The 21,407-nt window shown below is 35.6% G+C and overlaps 1 protein-coding gene across 1 annotated transcript; it reads right to left on the bottom strand.

The window, feature by feature from the left end:
* Positions 1-3,869: 3,869 nt before the first annotated feature.
* LOC116130738 (G-type lectin S-receptor-like serine/threonine-protein kinase At5g35370) lies at positions 3,870-6,771 on the bottom strand. Its single transcript, XM_031416450.1, has one exon. It carries the CDS (start codon positions 6,635-6,637, stop codon positions 4,031-4,033), a length of 2,607 nt encoding a protein of 868 aa, XP_031272310.1. The 5' UTR covers positions 6,638-6,771; the 3' UTR covers positions 3,870-4,030.
* Positions 6,772-21,407: the final 14,636 nt, after the last annotated feature.

The following is a 21,407-nucleotide window of genomic DNA, read 5'->3' as shown; positions in this document are numbered from 1 at the left end:
ATCCCTCTTTGGTTCCTTGTGATTGTCTTCGTGTGGACTTGGATCGGTAGCAAACACGTTCAGAGACAATATTGAAGGAGCCTCCAACGTGGATATGGATCTAAAACTCTAGTTTTATTTTTCTGCAGATTCTTGTTATATATAAACTGTGCCCTGATTTTGGGTTCTAAGGAACGATCCATTGTTGTAAAATTTTTGTTTTTCCGCTGCGCAACTCGGATCGTTTCCTAACACCATATAGGGGGATACAGGCGGGCTTCAGGTCAGCCTTATCCAATTTCATTCTTTCAAAAGCTCGCTGGAACAGGATGTTAACAGTGCTTCCGTTATCCACCAACATTTTGTGGATGTCGCAGTGCCCTATTTGGGGCGTGATGATGAAAGCATCATCATGAAGATGATGCAATCGGACTGCGTTTTTTTCGGTTAAGGTGATTTCCTCCTCTCTGTGAACCTTTTGATGGTCACCGCATCGTGTTCATCACACGGATAGGGTCGTGATGGGCAGCGCGAGCATATCTTTCTTGGGCACCTCGCGAGTTTCCCCCGAGGTGTGGTCCCCCAAAGATTATCCCCATGCTACAGATACCTTTGCAATCACAACGTTTCTTACTCGGTTCCTCTCGATTTTTCTCCCTTACGGGAGCAGAGTCATTAATATACTCTTTGAAATGCCCCTGCTTGATAAGGTCTTTGATTGCCTACTTGGGAGCAAGGCACCCATCAATGTGATGCCCATTGTTCTGATGATAATGACAATACTTTTTACTGTTTCTAACTAAATGGGGATTTTTCATGGGCTTAGGTTCTCCGAGCAGGCCGACCTCTTTTGATTTGTCAAGAATGGCCGAGACAGACGCATTCAAAGGGGTATATTGATTCCTGTTGCGATCGCGATGAGGAACTGGAGCATAAGACTTCTTGGGCTCAAACTGCTGCTTCTTTCCTTTTCGCTGATCATCGCTAGCCCAACGGTGATCAGCCCTCATATTTTCCCCCCAACCTAGCACACTGCCCGAAGTACTAGGGTCGTGGCGGTGTAGCGCCGCCATGGAGTTCTCAATACAGAGGTTTTTCTCCGTAAGGCTGTAAAAGCGGGTGAGGGAAACATCATCCTCTGATTGCAACTTTTTCCACAGATCTGTCTGTGGATGAACTCCCGCTATGATGAGAGTCCGAACAGACTCTTCGGGAGTATGAGCTACTTTATGGAGTTCTCTATGGAACCTATCGATGTAAGATTGGTGGGATTCATCCCCCTCTTGCCTTATGTTGCTGAGGTAGCTCAAAGGCATTGAGAACTTCTTGTTCGCTTGGAAATGTCTCAAGAATGTCGAGCTCATCTGATTCCACGAGCTGATTGATCCCGTTGGGAGCAACCTGAACCATCGTTTGGCATGAGATGTAAGAGTTACTGCCAAGCATCAGCATTTTGCCAAGTCAGAAACTTGGTGAAGTTCTATCAGGTCGTTGAACTCGTACAAATGATCCTGCGGATCAGAATTCCCATCGAACGCTTACATATCGGGCATTCTGAATCTGGATGGGAGAGGGGCGGCTAACACAGCCGAAAAAAGGGAGACACCTCTACGACCTGTCCTCGCTCATTTTGCTGAGCCTTTAACTGGTAAAGAGCTCGCTGTAACTCCTCAATCTGAGGCAGCTGAGCCGTTCCCGGATTGCTTTCCCCCATGCGGGTTTGACCCTTCGCGGTTGCGGTTGAGGAAAGTCTAAAGGTCGGATTCCTCCTCACCTCGGCTGGCAGTTTCAGTTGCTCTTGACACACGTTGGCTAGAGTCGTGCGATGGCGCTGACTGGTCTGAGGAACTTTCCTGACCTCCGCAGTGGTACGAACCGACCCGCGTACGGTGGGAACTTCCCGCCTGACGACGATCGGAATCGTCATTTTGGCTATAATGGGAATCTCCCCGCCTTGCACTTTTGTGGGAGTGCTTGCGTGATGTGACACGAGACAGCTCGGGCCGCGACATGTCCGAGTCTCCGTGCCACGGGTATTTTGCCTGGGGTGCGGTCGGTGTTCACTGGTCCGTCGAAGCCTCTAGGCCCGTTGTTTGCCACCTGCTTTCGCTTCCTTTGATGCGCTACAGTGTCCGCGACACGGGCTATCGCCCTTTTCCGCGCTTTTATGCGACCTGCAGGCCTTTTTTGCTGTGGCACTACCTCATTTGATTCGGGTGCCGCGACCCGATCCAAACAGTCCAGCCTTTGGTTGACCATTTGGAGAGTGTTGTTGAACCTCTCCAGGTAGCTCATGACGGTTGGATCAAGCCATAAGCTTGAAGGGATATCCCCACGAGATTTTGAGGGACTGGAGGCACTTCGGATGAAGTGTCCTCTTGTACTCAGGGGATCTCTTCCTCACCATGATTGGGTCGCTCAGATTCGAATCTGCGAGCCATTTGCTATTGGACCGATTAGTTAGAGATTCTCCTAATGAAAGACAAATACTAAATCAGGCCCTCCTTCTAGTACCAAACTGTTGATGCGTGATTTTGACACCAACTAAACGCACATCGGAAATGCTAAGCTGACTCAAAAGACACACGTGTACAGGGGGTATTGAACTAAATAGAAGATGAAGAATAGTGTTTAAAATGGTTCGGATGCTTAAGTAAGCGAATCCTACGTCCACTGGTATCGTATTAATATATGAGGTCAGGTCGCGTTCAGCGAGCTGACTTACAAGAGTTTACTAGAGAGGGAGAGAAAGAGAGAGAGAGATAGCGTATGTATATGCTATTCTAGAGAGAACTTAGCTAATCCCACAAACGGGAGAGGATCCTTCTATTTATAGTGGGATGAATTGAGATAATGATTACTAAATTAGGGAGTGGGTCAGATTGCCGTGTAAATCCTTCCTTGCGTCCCGTTGCTCACCTGCTCGAGTGATTTACTTGACTCTTGCAGGGATTGGACACGTGGATCGCCTCCAGCCTTTCACCAGCCTGGCGCACACCTACTGCAATGGCAAGAGCATGCTGCTTGCATCAACGTGTGACGTGGCTGCGTCTGGATGACTACAGGACTTACCTAAGCTTGACCACTTACGTTGACAAGGCTCTGCATCAGCCTTACTTTTCCAGGCATTATATATATATATATATATATCTATATAATATATATAATATATATATATATATATTTGGTTTACTTGTGTTATCCTATGGAAGAACATTCGTGCTCTGTGTTTAATTGATTATGCATAACAAAACAATTGTCTTCAATTGAAATATGGTTAATATCAAAAACTCAAACAATTAAGTTTACAATAAATTAACCTTGCTTCTAATTATATTATATTTGCTCATCATCATCATCATATCACGTATGGTTTATCAATGACACAAGCAATATTATTTTATACTTCTTGTTTTGAATATAATATTCATAAATGAAATTCAATTATATGTGTTTTTTTCCTTTCAAGATTGTAAGAATAACAATTAAGAAATTGAAGGCATCAAACTAACTTATAAATTGTAAAGAAGTGCATAAGAAGAAAAAATAAAGGAAAATAAGAAAGCAATGAATTTAGTACTTATATGATCTTGATCAAACTCTTTCAATTGCATAAATTTCGTCTCCATTATTTGAAAATAGAATTAGGGTTTATTGAATTAGGGATTATAATCAAAAGAAAAATAAAATTTTTAGATAGGCATAACTCTTTCATGTCTTGATTAGTAATCTTAATAAGAGATAAAATTGTAATTAGAAAAATAATGATAATAAGGGTCTAAAGAGATAGACCCTAATGTATGATATTATATTAGAAATTATAGGCTTCAAACTTTTTTTATTTAAAACTAGAATACAAATATTTTATTTAGGCATGAAATGAAATGATATATAATTATAAAAATACTCTCAGATTCAAGAGAATACCAATTCTCAAGTATTTACAGATGAAGGAAAGAATTTGCATTCCTTGATAAATTGTTAAAAAATAAAACTGTAAATGCATTTGCTACAACAAGACCACAACCAAATAAAGAATATACTTTAAGCTCTATCTTGGACCAGAAACCTGTTGTGATGACATGTAAGATAAGAAATTGTATGAAGCGCTGTTAGTGTTAGCAGAGCTATTTGTACCGTTTGCTTCCGAGTACAATATAAACTCATTCTGCTCGTTGGAATTTCCGATTGTTGATGGCTCTGTGAATCTCTGCCCATAAAACCGCAAAAAGCGCAAGGACTCGATATTTGGTTCACCCAAAGGCATTCCACCTTCTAACATGCTAACAACATTTGACATACTTGGCCTCAGCATTGGCTCTTCCTGCACACATAACAACGCCACCCGTACTAGCTTCTCGACCTCCTCTCTTCTCACTTGCCCCTCTAGCCTTGGGTCTGCCAGCTCCAAATACCTTCTCTGTTCGTGCATTTCCAGGGCAAGCAGAGGGAAATACACAGACCATGAATCCAAAGGTGAAGACCTGGTAGTTGCGTCCCTCCTATCTTTTTCTGTGCTGCTGCGGTGTGTCTGCAATGAGCAATTCTTTCTTCCCCTCACAATTTCAAGTAATACCATTCCATAACTATACACATCTGTTTTGTCGGTAATTGCAGTGTGTGTTAGCCATTCCGGTGCAAGATATCCCCGGGTACCCCTCATGGTGGTAAATAGACTGGACTGTTCTGGGCCTAGCAGCTTCGAAAGACCAAAATCCGAGATTTTCACTTGAAAATTTTCATGCAAGAGAATGTTCTCCGGCTTGACATCACAATGAATAATTTTGTGCTGGCAGCCACTATGCAAGTAAGCAAGCCCCCTTGCAGTTCCAAGAGCGATTTCAAATCTCTCGGGCCATCCTAAAACAGGTCCATTTCCAAACAATGTCTTGTCCAGAGAACCTTTGTTCATGTATTCATAAACCAAAAACCTTTGTCTCCCTTGCGCACAAAATCCTTTCAGTCGAACAAGATTGATATGATGAATGTTTCCGATGATTGCAATCTCAGTACAGAATTCCTTCTTCCCCTGTACTCCCATACTAATTATTTTCTTCACAGCCACAACAGTTTTGTCATGTAAACTTCCTTTATAGACAGTACCAAATCCACCACTGCCAATTTGGGTCTTAAAGCTATCAGTAGCAATTGCAAGCTCCTCATAATAAAACCTTACGGGTAATCCCGGTATACTAATCAACTCAAGCTCTTCAAAAGATGAATTTCTGCTGCCTAACTTCACTACTTCACCTCTAGATTGCTTTTTATTTTTCCTCCACCAAATAAATCCTATAACTAATATAATTAACAGAAAAAACCCAGATGTAGGCAATAGAACCAGACCTGCAATTGGAAATTTACCCGCTTGATCGTTAGCATTTGTGTTCGTGTTTGCGTCCGGGGAAGATGAGACTCTGGTCTTTATGAATCCGAAACGATCCCCGTCCTTATCAGAAGAGGCGGACATGATGGAACCGAGATGATTTTCAATAATATAACAAGAACCAGATGCTTCTTCATGGAAGAAGGCCAAGCAAGAGCAATTTCCGGAGCACAAATCTTGACATTCTGATGAAACGATACCATGTTTCACAGGTTGAACAAAGTCATTAGTGAAATAGTCCATTCCATTGCCCAATTCCAAATAGCTGATTGAAGAATTCAATTCACCTCTATTAGTACAAGCACTCGGCAATGAAAGAGAAGCATTCACTGGAACACAATCGCCATTGGTATTAGGGTGAAAACCTGATGGACAAGAACAACTACTACTTGAACACAATCCAATTTTGTTACAAATAAAAGGAATTCTACATTCATCAACAGGAATAGCCAATTCTTCCACCCAGCTATCACTCACAAATTTACTAACACTAAACCTCCCGTTAGTCCCCAATTTAGCAATTCTAAAATCAGAAGAAGAACCCAATTCCACCTGAATCACCACCGTTGATCCATCACTTGCAAACAAATACAACCCAGTCCCATTCATTGACAAAAACGACACCGGAGAATTGGAGTTCTTAAAAGCTGAAGTATACATGGACAACTTCCAATAATTCAACCCATTCCATTGCTGAACCGCGTCACCGTCAGTAACAACCAATCTGTAATCACCAACCGACAAGTCATTTCCGGAAACGGCACCGTTCAATGATTGACCGAGATATAAGCGTTGTCCAATGACAAGGGTATCCGTTGGAGAACCGAAACTCTCCCAAAGAGAAACGTTTTGGGCATCAAGAAGAACAAGATTTCCAGAATCTTGAAGCTGCATGACCGAAACTGGAGAGTCAAGCTTAGGAGTGGACCACACAAGGCGGCCATCATCGTTGGTGATGGAGAGACCGTTGAGGGATAGAGTGAACTTGGAAGAATCGGAAATGGGTTTGTTTGGATTTGCAGTCCAGATGATTAGATTGGAAGGAGAGTGGATGATGGATAGATAGTACTGAGAGAGTTCTGAGTTGGGGTGTGAAAAGGAGAGCTTGAAGGTTTTGTTTAAAGACTGCAAGAAAGCGCCAGAGTTATCGATGAATTGGAGAGAAGAGGCGGTGAAATTTGGGGAGATGGAGTTGGTGAGAATAGGCGCTGAAGAGGTAAGTGGAAGAAGAATGGCGTATGAAAAGAAGAAGATGAAGAACGAAGAGGAGCCCATGCAGAGGAAGAGAAAAGGAATTGTTTGGAATAATGTTGTGTTAAGAATGGAATTGTGTGATCATAATTTGGTTTGGGGTAGTTGGTTGGGCTGTTTCTTGTTCTCAGTGATGAAGATACGCGTTGACTTAGGAAACAAACATGTCTCAGACTCAGCCCAGTAGGGAGGGAAGGGTGGGGGTGGGGGTGGGGTCAGAAAGGGGGAAGATGAGCTGGGAATCCTGGGCTTCTGCACAAAATAATCCTTACAGACAAAAATTTAGACTAGTTGCTCAAATGTTTGGACTTTGGATGCATGATGTCACGTTCAATTTTAAAATGCTTTGATTTATTTATATCAATCTCCTTTTTTTATCTTTTTTATCTTTGTTCACTTTCCTTTATTAGGATAATACAACATTGCTACTCTTTTTTGCTTAATCATTCACATAACACAATATTCCTTTTTTTGCTGACATGCTTCGAATGTTACAAAAGAGTAAACGACATGTACCCACCCAAAGATTAGAGAAAATCCAAGTTTCCATCCCTAATTTCATTTATTCCAGATACCTATCCTTAAATTAACATTGTTAATGATTTTTGGGTTCTAAACCAATATGGAGAATGTTGTTACCAAGCTGTCCTTACCAATGAATTACTTTTTAACCCAAATAGATTTGGATTTTTCAACAGTTGCAAGGGAGAGGAAAATAAGGAGAAAAGGCTCAGATCTGGCCAAATGGAGGCGAACGAGACTGGAGGATGGATGGGTTTTGTTGGGGATGAGTGGGCGAAGCTAGTGTGGTGGCAGTAATGTCAAACGACGTCGAAATCCGACCAAATTTAGATTTTTTTGACAGTCGCGAGGAGTAGAGTGATGAGGGGTGGTTGTAAGAGAAATTTGAGATATAAAGGGTTATTTTGAAATTTTATTTTTGTTTAAGATTTAATGCAATTCAAATGACAATTTTATCCTTTCACCTTTACCATTCACTATTACATTAAATGATTTTCTGTTAATTTAAGGGTAGAAATGTGGAATAAATGAAACCATGGGTGGAACTTTGAATTTCGCTAATCTTTGCGTGGGAACATCTTGTTTACTCTTTACAAAATGATGAATACTGGTTGGTGACTAAAAAGAAAGGGCTATCCACGGACTAATTTATTAGTCCATTCCCTAGCAAATTAAAAGGATATTTTTTGTAACCAGTATAGGATAGGACTATATTATGGGAATTACACTTATCTTCTAATCCATTTTTCCGTTTACTTTACAAGCGTCTATAATATTGATTTTTAAACAATAAGTGATGCTATATATATAAACTTATAGTGTAAATTTGTTTGGGGGGCATAAAAGACAACACTAGTAATCTATCTTATTTTTCGGTAATTGTTATGTTTATATGTCAAGTAATGAAATATTATGGTAAACTTTCAATGCCAATAGTGGTTATTATAGGTAAAAACGATGATAATTCAATTACCATCTGAGAGTGTGTTATTTTTCCATTACCATTCATACCAATTTTACCCTGAATTAATAAACATTTTGAACACAAATGCCCTCATATGTCTACTAAATAACAATTAACCCAAATGTGCGAAATGATTTCTTTAACCTCATTTATTAATTTTTTGGACAGAAATACCCTCCTATTTACATGGATAATACCCAAAATACCTCCATCCGCCCAAGACGATGCCAACCATCAGCCACCATCGTCGGTCGCCGTCGGTAGTCGTCATAACGGTGCACGATCGATCGGATCTGGTCGACCATGCGTTGATTTAGTCATTTTCGGCTAGATCGAAGGCCGGAAATGGCTAGATGACTGTGGATCTAACAAAAAATGACTAGATCCATTATGACCATTTTCAGCCAGATCCATGGTTGTAAACGGCCACAAATCTAGCCGTTAACGACCAGAATATATATGGCCGTTAATGGCCATAATGGATTTGGCTTTTTAAGCCAGATTGATGCACGACTGACTAGATTCGGTCGGTCGTGTTCCATTTTGACGACTATCGACAGTAGCCAATGATGGTGGCTAGCGACCGACAGTCGTCTTGCGTGGTTAGGTATATTTTGTTAAATTTTAAACTTTTGTTGTTGGGGTATTTTAGCTAAATTCTCAAATGTATGGGGTTAAGAAAATGTTCTAAATAATAATATTAACGAGGAAGGGCAATTCAATAAAAACCCCTTCAATAATATTTTATTCTTCCCAACCAAACATATTAATTATTTATACTCACCAATCTAATCAAACATATTAGTATAATATTCTCCCATCAATCTTCAAGGTAATCTATTTCAGTAGTAATCTTATATTTTCAGTAATAAAAAATTTACCTAAACAAACGCCACGATATGGTATAATTCTTTTATGGCTTGATGGCTATATCATTGATCTATATTAATGCAACATTTATGAAATTGATTTGTGTACAAAATCATTCATTCACTTAATATTACATTAGATTAAATGAGAGAGTTTGTACATAGTATTATTATTTAAGTAACATAGCACCGCACTTTTGGTTGAAAATAAATCCGCAACCGCTTTGACTTGAGTATCAATTAATGATAAAGTGAGAGGATCATTGTCTAAACATGGGTCATCAGACCCCCTGTAACTCTAAAAAATAACATTTACGACCCACAAATTCCAAACACTACCAAACAAACAAACTTGCTGTCTATTTTAGTCACCAATTCTAACTTGATGAAGGGTAAAACAAACTTTTACATAGTAGACTTAAAAACACTAAACATAGTACAACATTATGTATACTGCAATTCAATCCAACCCACTTTGAAATAATTCAACCCCAATAAACTACAATATCTCAGCCTATTAGAACAATTGCAATTTTAATTTTACGTTCCTCTATCAACATAATCCATCGTTAATATGAATTGACAGTTTATTTGAAATAATTATATCATTTATTATTATAATCCATTTTTAATATGAAGTTGACAAATAATCTATTTCCAATATGAACTTTGCAAATGTAATTTAACTAATTTTAGAATGGCAAAAGTGTCCACCATCTATTGCATATGCTGCACATTAATGTTTAATGATCCAATGGGTGGTTTTAGTTATTCAATAACTATAGTGCTTTTATGGTGAAGTTAATTGAGATGAAGACTTTAGTGAATTGTAACATGACTTTTGTAAGCTTCATATTATTGTTTAATCAGTTGCTTGTCAACTAAACAAAAAAGCTTCATATCATAATATTAGAGGAAAAAGCATACTGACAAACGTCAATATTATTATTTACCAAGTTGATTATGAGACAATATAAAATGTACAAATGGGTTTGGCGTTTTAGGCCCAGTTAAATGTATCTATAACAAAGAGAAAATTTTCAAATGTTGGAGGTGGCCAAGTCTATAAAGGATTATTTAATCAAATTATTTGAATGAATTTTAGACGATTTCTCCAATGCATTTTTGCTAATAGTTTGGAGCTTCGGCCATTGTATTTTAGGGGTATTTTGGTCTTTTTATTTTATTTGCAATTTTGAGTTATATTCCACAAGTTAAATTGTTGAAGTGTTTTGTGTTTCTTTTTATTAAATATAAGAATGATATTTGATTATAGACTCCATAATCAAGGTTGCACATAGTATCCTTAACACTAAAACACGCGCACAATATTTCAACTTCATAAAATTTGTAAGGCAATTCAATGCATTTAATTTTTATATAATAATAATTAAAGATGTGAAGTTGCTTGCACATTCTCTAATAGTTTAATGATTAATGTTGTACCATTTTCTTTTCACATGAATCTTGATTCCACTTTGTAAAAGAAATGGTATTTTGTAATGTAATAATCACGTTGATACTGTAATGTAAGAATTACAGTATTATATAATATGATTTATTTTTCAAAACAACCTCAAAATTATGGCCATTTTCATTTTTATTATATAAATCTTTAATTTTAGGTTTATTTATTTTTTTAACTTATGTCTGTTTATCGTCATATATAAGTAAGAAGGTAAAATATTTGGCTTTTATCTAAATATAAAAACATCTTAATCAATACAATTTTTATTTTGGCAACAATACCCTTATTAATTTTAGATAATTCCAATTTTGACAACACTCTTATGAATTATGAATTTTTAGTATTATTTTAATTTTTTTGTTATAATGAATTTTTAAAAATTACATCAAACAATATAATAACATAATTATCTTTAATTTATATAAATTTGTTTAGTTTTAATTTTCATATATCTGATCATTTAAATTTGTTTAAAACATGTAAAATACAAAACTATATTATATTTAATAAGGACATATAAATCAAAACACTAATTTTTAAGATGTTTGCACTATATAAAAAAAAAAAAAAAAATACATATCATTCAATATTTATGTAAAAAAAGAAAAAAAAAACAAATATATTGATCAGACTTGTATAATTTAAATAACATGTATATTAAGCTTTCAGACAAAAAAAAAAAAAAATACCACCTTAGTCTTATTTGCTTGTATTGCACAGATTAGATGTGAAACATTTAAGTTTTTGGTCCAGGGGTACAAATTTAATACAATGCGTGGTTTTAGTTCTTCATGAACAATAATTGTTTAGGGTAAAGTTAATTGAGACGAAGACTTTAATGAACTATTACACGACTTTTGACAGCTTTTATTATTGCTTTGCCTAATCACTCGTTTGTCAACTAAACAAATATTAATGCTAGACATTCGGCGTCTACACTACACGAAGTCATAACATTAGAGTAAAAAGCATATTAATATTGTCAAACGTCAATATTACTTTACCTAGTTGATTATGAAACAATATAAAAAGTGTGTAGATGGTAGAAACTTATGGTACATTGGGTTCAGGGAATATTGTATTACGGAAGAATATTGTATTATTGAAAATATAGATTATTAGGGAATCTTTAAAGAAATATGTTTAATTGGTTGGAATAGATTGGTAGGTATGTTATAATAATATGTTTGGTTGAAAGGATAAATGAGTGGGTATATTATATAGATTACTAAATTATCCTCATTTTTAAATAATAATATAATATTATTTTATTCTATTATTTTTTAAATTATTTCTTTTAACCCCTTATATTTGAAAGTTTGCTAAAACACCCCAGTCATATAAAACTTTAATTTGTAGCAAAATCATCTCTAATTACCCCAAGCCACTGTCGATAGCTAGCCACCATCGCCGACAACTACTGTAATGGGGCACAACCTACCGGATCTGGCTAGTCGTGCCCTGGTAAAGCCTAATCCAGCCATGGATCAAAGATTCATGGCCAAAAACGGCTAGATTTGGCCGTGAATATGGTCTTTTCACGGCCACATCTTTGGTCGTGAAACGGCCAGATATGGTCGTTTCCGGCCATGGATCACAAATCCATGGCCGGAAACGTATTTATCGGCACACGACCAATAAGATCTCGTCAGTCTTGCCCCGATATGATGACTTTCACTAGTGGCCAATGGTGGTGGCTAGCGGCCGATGATGGTCTTGGATGGCTGAGAGTATCTTGTTAACTTTTAAACTTTTTTGTGGTTGAGCTATTTTAGCTATATTTTCAAATGTAAGGGGTCTGGGTAATTGTTATTTGGTAGACATATGAGGGCAAATGTGTCTAAAATGATAAACAATTAAGGGCAAAATAGGATCAAAATTAAGATTACATCGGTAATCTTATATTAACACCCCTCGGGAAGGTAATCTGATTACCCCCAATATTACCAACAGTAAACACTATTTGCAATAAAAGATTACGTAATATTTTATTACTTGACAACCAAACAAGTGAATCTTGAAAATTAAATAAAGATTACATGATTAATCTTATATCACCCCGAACCAAACGCAACCTTAATGTAATATTTTAAGAGTTAACAACTTTTTCCCACCCAAATAATGGTTTAATGACACTTTTTTACCCACAAACTTTTAAATACTACTTTATTATCCAAATTTATATTCCAACGACAAATAGAGAACAAACTCGATCCAGGTTATTGAGATTTTTAAAGAAAAGAGACCAATGAGTCTTTTGGTGGTAGAAGGTTGGATTTTGGTAGTTCAAATTGATCAAAATTTGACTTACGAGGGGTGGTTGTGCAAACATTAATTGCTCGATTGTCGGCAATTGACGGGGTCGATAGGAGTATGATTTAAGGGGTTTTAGTGAGTGATGATCGGGGAAGAGAATGATGATGGTGTAAGGTCGCAACGATGCCGAAATTAGAAACGGAATATAAATTTGGATAATAAAATGATATTTTAAAAATTTGTGGGTAAAAAAGTCATTAAGTCATTGTTTGAGTGAGAAAAAATCGTTTATTCAATATTTTTACTACTCAAACAACAATTAAGTTTAACAAATGGGTTTGACGTTTTAGGCCCAATTAATCATTCTACAACAAAGAGAAATCTAAAATCTGCCTGACGTGAAAGGAGTAGCAACGTTCCCACCACCTAGTATAATAGCCATGTCTAAGAGGGATTATTTAATCAAATTCTTTGAATGAATTTTAGACGATTTCTCCTATGCATTTTTTTATTATAGTGTGGTGCTTCGCCCTTTTTATTACAAGAGATAATTACTTAAAAAACCATTTTTTAAGAGTCAAAATTAAAGTCTGATATCTTTTTAATTGGTTTAGTAGATAAGAACATTCATCCAATTTCTTTTCACTTTTACCTTCTTTACTCTAACCGCTAGAAAAAACTAATTTAGTGCCTGAATCTAGTCAACTCTAGCGTTAGAGTCCAATTGACTCTAGCACTAAAGAAAAAAAAAATTAAAATTTTTTTAAATTTCTTATTTTTAGAAAATTAAAATAATTCCTATATACGCTTACTATTCCTTTTCAAAATAATGTATTTTATTTCTCAATTTTGTTAATAAAATATAACTAATCTATTAATTGTGACTATAAACATTTTGATATTTAATTTTTTTAACACTAATTTGGAGAATAATTAAAAAAAGAATTCTAGTGACTATAATGCTAGAGTCAGGTTAGCGCTAGAGTTGTTAGAGTGAAGGTGTATGAAACTTATAAATAGGTAAAAATGGTACAAAAGTAACTGAAATATCTTATCTATAAAACTAGTTAAAAAATATGTCATATTTAACTTGTCAAAAGTAAAAGGGGTTTTTATTTAGTTTTCTCATATTTTAGGGTTACTTTTGTCTTTTTATTTTTAAGAAAGTGATTTTTAGCCCCATCAAATTGATCAATATGCCTCACTTGTAAATGTGTTTTTGTTTTGACAAGTTTAAGTTTAGAAAAAATGCTACGTTTATAACCCTATCTCACAACCTTCTTTTAAATGACACTGTCACGTTATATATATATATATATATATANAATGTTGTGGCTGCTGTTTGTGCTGTTTTGGCCTTTGGGATACTTTGCACTTGTTAGAAGGAACTATGGTGATGGTGGTGTGGTGTGAAGGAAATTGGGGGTTTTTGTTTGTTGATTTTGGGATTTTGTGATATGGTTTTCTAGAAATTTTGTTGTTAGATTAGGTTTTGGTAAAGTTAACCCTACACTACATTTGAAGAGATTAAGGCTATTAAATATGGATTAGAGATGTAAAGCTCATAATTAAGGAGCTTATGTAACAAATATTATTAATAATCCTTTAATTTTACATTTTCGGCGTATTTTGTTACTAATTTTACTTGTTTCTGATTTCTGAAACCGATGGATGGTCCTCACTATGTAGCAATCCAATGGTCTCTAATTTTCACAGGCCTGGTAAAATTATGAAGATTGTCTCTGCCTTTCCCGAAACTTCAAGTCAAAGCCAAGTTTCTCCTTGAGAGAACGTTAATGTTGTCCACCAAATAATCAAATACAAAGCTTTTGTATAATGTTGATTTTTAGTCTTCATAGTATGAAATTATATATAAGATAATAAATATTTTAATTTAGAAACTTAAATGAAACATTGAAGAATTTTAAGGATTAAAGGATAATTTGAAAATCGGTTTGAAAACCGGTTAACCGGCAACCGAACCGAAAATTTGGTTAGGTTTGCATTCAGTTTTTAACCGAAACCGGTCCGATTTTCGGTTTGGATTTTCTCCAAACCAAAAAACCGGTTCGGTTTTTGGTTTTGATAATCCGGTTCAGTTAACCGGATTATCCCACCCCTCTATCTCACCATAAGGATAACTTCTTAATAATATAAAAGCGATAATCTTTCAAGATAACAATTGACTTTATGAACCTATTTTATAGGTCCAATGCCGTATGTATTGTCATTGTGAATTAGACTAGAAATTTTAGTTTTACTTCAATTTTTGATTTAAAAGATTTCTTTGTGGATTAGCTTGTATACTTGTGCACATGTTTCGCAATTTGATATATAAATATTGGATAACAAAAAAATATATATATATTTTTTCTTAATGTAAGAAAAGTACACATGACCTAATTCATCAAATATAAATTAAGTGTATCAACAATATAATTAGAAGAATATGCATTTCAATTATTATCAATTTGAGTACATTGAACTTGAATAGTTTACCATGACAATACAATTTTCCAACGAAAACTTCATTCCTTGTTATTAATAATTTATCACCCTTGAAGGACACTTTCAACCCAACTTTGCCAATACAAAAATAGACAACAAATTACATAATAATATTTGGAACAAAAAGTGCATTATTTAGTGAGAGGAGTTTCCTATTGGTAAGTTTAACAAAAAAAATTCGCTATGCCTAGTATCTGTGCAAATCGGAACTCACCAAGATAGACATTTTATCACCTCTCTCCCATTGGGGTATAATCACGAAAATAATTTCTTTTTCATGTGTTTGATGGCCCTGGAATCAATTATTCATTTTATTTTATGAAATGAACCATGTTAACTTCAAAGACCATGACAAAAAAAATAATTTCATCATCTTTTTTAGTCATATTGGCTTTGGAAGGATTTTTCTCCTTTTTGAATTGGGTTTTGTGTTTGTGGTGGCATTGATTGGTGCTAGTTATTGTTTTAGTTTTCATTTTTAAATAGAAGAAAATATTGCGTTCAAACAATAAATATTGCAGTCATAATAAAATAGAGGATGAACTTGAATTCTTATTGAAACAGTTTTTTTTTAACTGAGGTTATCATTGAAAAAAAATTTATTGTTGGAACAATGAGGATTTGGTTTACTCTCTACTTCACGTGCCGTAGAAATAATTTTTTCGGCACATTCTACTCTACCTTTGAGGTTATTTTGCTCCTCAACTCTAAAATAAACTACCAGATCTTTAAGGCTCATTTGCTTCCTTATACTTCATACTATTTTTATAAAGAATTATTATTTCACTTTTAGAGTTTCTTAAGAGTTTATCATAGTCATAAACTTGATATGCGTTAAGTATATATTTCAAAAAACACTAATTTACATAGGAGGTTAATTTTATATGAAACACAACTTTGAAATAAAATGAGAATTTGAATTCAAATTGAATCATCATGGATTAAGAATTTGAAATTGAGTTAATAAATTAATTTAATTAACTTTAAGATTAAAATTTGACAGGTTCATAATTTGTTTTATGGGTGATCGTTGGTTTTACCCAATCAGCTCTTATATATCCCTAAACATGTTATCCATAGTGGCGTCATAACAACGTGATAGGTGATCCAACTAAAAGGAAGACACACAATTAGAAACTGGCTTTTAATAGAGCATGTACACCAGACAAACAGATTCGCAGCAAACTTTCGCTTGGCTAGTAGTGTTTTACTTCCACATAAACTTTATCTCATATAACTAACTTTTTGATTTATCTTTGTATACATTCTTATGGATATTCGGTTTCAATATATTCAGTTGTATATCTCTTATGTAAGTTGAACACTGTAATGAAAAATGCACTGCAGTTGGTATCAGAACCACTAAACACGAAAGAGTACTATCGTTTATGTTTTACTACAAACAATCAAATGGTTGCAGCACAATCTTCTTCCGAATACCCATATCCTGCTAATCTGAATGTAGCAAATTTCGTTATTGCAGCACAATCTTCTTCCGAATACCCATATCCTGCTAATCTGAATGTAGCAAATTTCGTTATCTCTCAAACTCACATCCTCAAATTTCATGTTGTGGGAAACACAAGTATTATCTTTGATTGAAAGTCAAGATTTACTTGGTTTTATCACTGGAAAGATATCATGTTCTGAAGCTGAGACTAATTGAGATGAAGACAAAATGCTGAACCCATAATTTGCAGAATGGACACGCACAGATATTTATTGGTTAAAGCTTGAATCACAACTACCGTTAGAAGAAGCTCTCAAAATTGTTGTTGGTTTGACAACTTCGTTTGAAGTTTGGCTCAATGAAACTTTACAAGCCTCTCAAGCGCGTGACTTTGAATTACTCCTCAAGCTTCAAGAAAATAAGAAAGAGTCTATGTCACTGAAGGACTACATCAGAGATTTAAAGTTAACATGTGATAGCTCAATGCTATTGGCAAACCTGTACCAGATCAGAAAAATGTATTTTGGCTTTCCAACAGGCTAGGACCATGGTACAAATCTTTTTCTATTGTTATGCTTAAGACTCTTGTTCCATCATTCAATGACTTAATTCCATTCTTGCATAGTCATGAGTTGCTTAACAAATCTCACATGCCTGAACATGCTAATCCTATATTTGCATTCGTTAGACATTATTCCAAATCACGTAACCAAAACAAGCATGAAAATCATCCATCCTTTACCTCACAAGGACGACATTTTACTCAATCAAGCTCACATCCTTTCCATAGTCAACATAATTCTCAGCCAAGCAAACCTACAACACAATCTTCACAACCTGGAAGACTTGACTTCATCCCTTTTTTAATGTCAAATTTGCAACAAGAAAGGTAATAATGCTTTTAATTGTTGGCATCATTTTGATAATAGTTATCAAGATGGTCATGTCCCTCAAGCTCTCGCTGCACTTCATCTTAATCCATATGATGATCGTGAATGGCTACCACACAATGGAGCTATCGCCCATATTTTTGATGATCCAGATGCACTTTCTAACTTAAAACTATATATGGGATTTGATTCAATCATGGTTGGTAATGGTGACTGTTGATGCTTGATTTTAACACCCACGGCCTTGCACGTGCAAAGTGCTAGGAGAGCATTATAAATTACACGTGAAGAATTATGTGAGTTGAATAAAGTACTATTCTCATAGTAGCATGCAAAGACATAAAGTAGATGAGACAATAAAAGATTTTATAGTGGTTCGGATGCTTAAAGCGATTTCTACATCAACTGTTTTCTTATATATTGGTCAGTTCCTAGTTATTAGCCAAGATTACAAGAGGTCACAAACTGCGATCTGACTTATAGGTGCTTGGTGATTTAATTGTTCTTACAGAATATCAAGCTAGTCTATTTCCCCTAGTGTGTTTTTGCTATTTGTTTTGTTGAATTCAGAATGTCTGATCCCTATTTTGTGAGGGGGAGTTTCCTAGTTATACTCACTAAGCTCAAGGTAATGATTACATATCTGCAAGTGGGTTGGTGTCGTACAGATCTCTCCTAGCATCCCATTGGCTGATAACTTAAGAAATATCCTTAAATTAAATGGTGGATAGGTGTGCGAATCAAATTCATTCATAGACAAAACTTGAGTTGGCTGGGTTGTTGATAGCTATGTTATTTCTATTTTGGGTGACATGGTAGACTCTGGATGGCTCAAGCCTTCCTAAACTTTGATTGGTGCTTGCTGACATCAGCTTATGTCAATCCTGATTTTTTAGGCATAACAGAAGCTCCTCAGTTCTTGAGATTCAAGGAATTGGACCTTGAGAAGTTCATGATTATGTTGCAACCTAACTTGATTTCAAAGACGTTGATTCGAGCTGAGAGCTAAGGGGCAATCATATTATTGTGGATGACCTGATGCTAGTCGCTCAATCTGATTTCTGAAATTTTGTCTTGACTTGCAAATTGGAGGTAGGTCATGAACTTTAACTGTCACTCCCGACTTGGGAAACTTAGATTTTCCTATGGCTAAAGTTTTTGAACCATCTTGTTTGGTGTTCATGTTTGGCATTGTGAATAAATGCCCTATTTTGAACAACCTATTCAGATATTATTTGTTGTATTTGACAGTTGGCTCAATCAATAAAGTAACCTTTATCTGACAAATGTGTTACTGTGCACATTAAGTATCAGCCATGAATTAAATGCTAACCATGCTGAAACGACATTCTCTTGAGGTGCAATAAATGTGGATGAGGGTGCATTAAATGCGGAAGAGATAATTACGCCAGTGATTGACGTTCTCAATAAAGGCCAATGTCGCTTGGTATCTATGAGGCATGGAAGTTACTCTTCCCATAGATCGATGACATGTGGTCGCAATCTAAGTCATTGAATGATGGAACAAGAGGCTGTACCATCATCTTGTTTGCATAAAAACCCTAATTTTGCCCTAAGTTTCAAAGAACTTGAATTTTTTCAGAGAGAAAATACAATTTTCTTGCTCTAAAAAAACTATTTTCTCCTCCACCAGTTCATGTGAACCCAACGCTACGTCAAAGCACCCATTTCCAACGACTGTGAGGTAAAGAAATTTCTTTCTTTTGCTCTTTTTTTTTTCACATTTCTATGATTTTTTTACAATCATGGTGGTTTATGGGTATCTGGTAGGTTAGGAAAGAAGTATTTCTGGGTAGTGCTCGAGAGAGACACCTAAAAGCTTAAAAATTCATGGTAAAGAGTCCCGGAGGACCATTTTTAAGAGTTTTTTAGGTTTAGAAATCAGACGGCCATGGCAGACACCATAGAGCTTTCCTCTACTTCTTCTAAGTCGTTGTATGAAGTGGATTTCTTAGGGTTTGAGTCTCCCTTGAATGTCATACCTTTACAGACACTAGAGCCCATGGAGATCCCTGAAATGAGAAGAGCCGGCAGTGAAAGGTCCACCAACCAAGTACCTTTGCAGGACCCGGCTGTAAGTAATTGATCTACCATACGCAGCCAAAAACAAAAATTCAATCGGTAAATCAATTACCTTTCTTTGTCTAGATCCGAGTATAGATTATACCGTTTACATATTTATAAACAAAAATATGTATAAAGTAAATCCATTCAAGGATTAGAACACTTACGTACGTTTGGAGGCTCCTTCGAATGTCTCTGATTTCAAACAGGAATACTGTTCACGGTTATTGGTCACTGTTACTAGTCACAATTACTATTAATAGTCAACTGTTCACGATTACTATTTACTGTCTACTGTTCACATGATTTTTCGCCAATCGATTCAAAGTAGGATCGCACTCACGGAATTCCACACGAAGATAATCCGCAAAACCCTTGATTATTTTGCTAGAACAGTCAAGGGCTTCAAGAATCAAGAAAGAATAACAAGAAAAGTTTTCTTCTTCAGAGAGAGAGAGAGAGATAGGGTGGCTAGGGTTTTAATTTTAAGTTGCAATTATATAGTGCAACAATTAAAACCGTATTCCACTTGGGAATAGCCATGGGCTCCAACCCTAGTTCACCCTTGCAACCAAACTCAGCCTTTATGGTATTTTAATTAATTAATTATTATTATAATTAAAATCAATTAATATATAATAATATATTAACATTTAAATAATAATAATTCATTTAAATATATACATAGATATATTTAAATATAATCTCACTAATTTAATTTTAATATTAAAATTAAATACAGGCAACAACCTCAACAAATTTAATTACACTGTGAGATTACCAAAATACCCTTTCATCCTAAATGATGAAAATACCCTTTCTTACAAATTGATTCTTAAATTATCTTCTAAGTGTGTGACCCGTAGGCTCCTCATCATATCGTCAGTGTGTAGTATCGCCACTACACACAGACGGTTCTAGAATGGCCACCATATGTGATCATAGGGTTCTCACTAACAAGATTTGAAACACTTGATACACTCTTCACGGTTCTACCATCCTAAGGACATATATCATTACATACACAATATAGAAGAATATGTATTTTATTGATAAATAAACATTTATTACAGAATCAATTTTACAATAATTGATTGGCTCTAGGGCACCTACTCTAACATCAGAAAGTTGATAAGGTCCACAATCACGCTAGAGGAAATACAGAAGGCGTTGGACCAATAAGCGATTTCGAAAGAAGTATTATGAAAGAAGCAATACACGGTTCAAGATCCTCTTGAGGGAATGGTTGTGATCTCTGAAGCGATTTTCAAATGCAGAGTGAGAATTCCATTCCACCCCTACATTAGGTCGATTCTCGACCGCTTCCAGGTCGCACCGTTCCAGTTGATGCCGAACATATATATGATAGCAATTGCTATGTATATATCGTTCTGTGAGCATGAACTTAAAGAGCCAACGGTGCTAGAGCTTGCATGTGCCTATGTTTTGAAGAAGAGCAAAGATAAGGATTCATACTACCTCTCCAAGCGATCAACGATCAAGGGAGGAATATTTGGTTATCCTAGTAATGCAGGACCTTACAAAACCAAGTATTTTTTTTTTTTAAGTATGACGGGGTCTATAAATTTCAGGAACTAGGTAGGTTTTCCACTAATTTCAGATCCCTTCCCTTTTTCACTTGTTTCTTTTTTCAAGATATAGACTAACGAGCTCTTTTCTTGTGCAGAAAACAAAATGACCAGATTGTAGTCGTTGACAGATCGCAACTGCATTCAAACTTTCAAATAGAGGTCGTGACACGAAACTGCTCATGATGACAGA

This window comes from Pistacia vera, unplaced genomic scaffold (assembly GCF_008641045.1).
Source record: "Pistacia vera cultivar Batoury unplaced genomic scaffold, PisVer_v2 Contig225, whole genome shotgun sequence".
Taxonomy (NCBI): Eukaryota; Viridiplantae; Streptophyta; class Magnoliopsida; order Sapindales; family Anacardiaceae; genus Pistacia; species Pistacia vera.
This window is presented reverse-complemented; position numbering and strand designations above follow the sequence as displayed.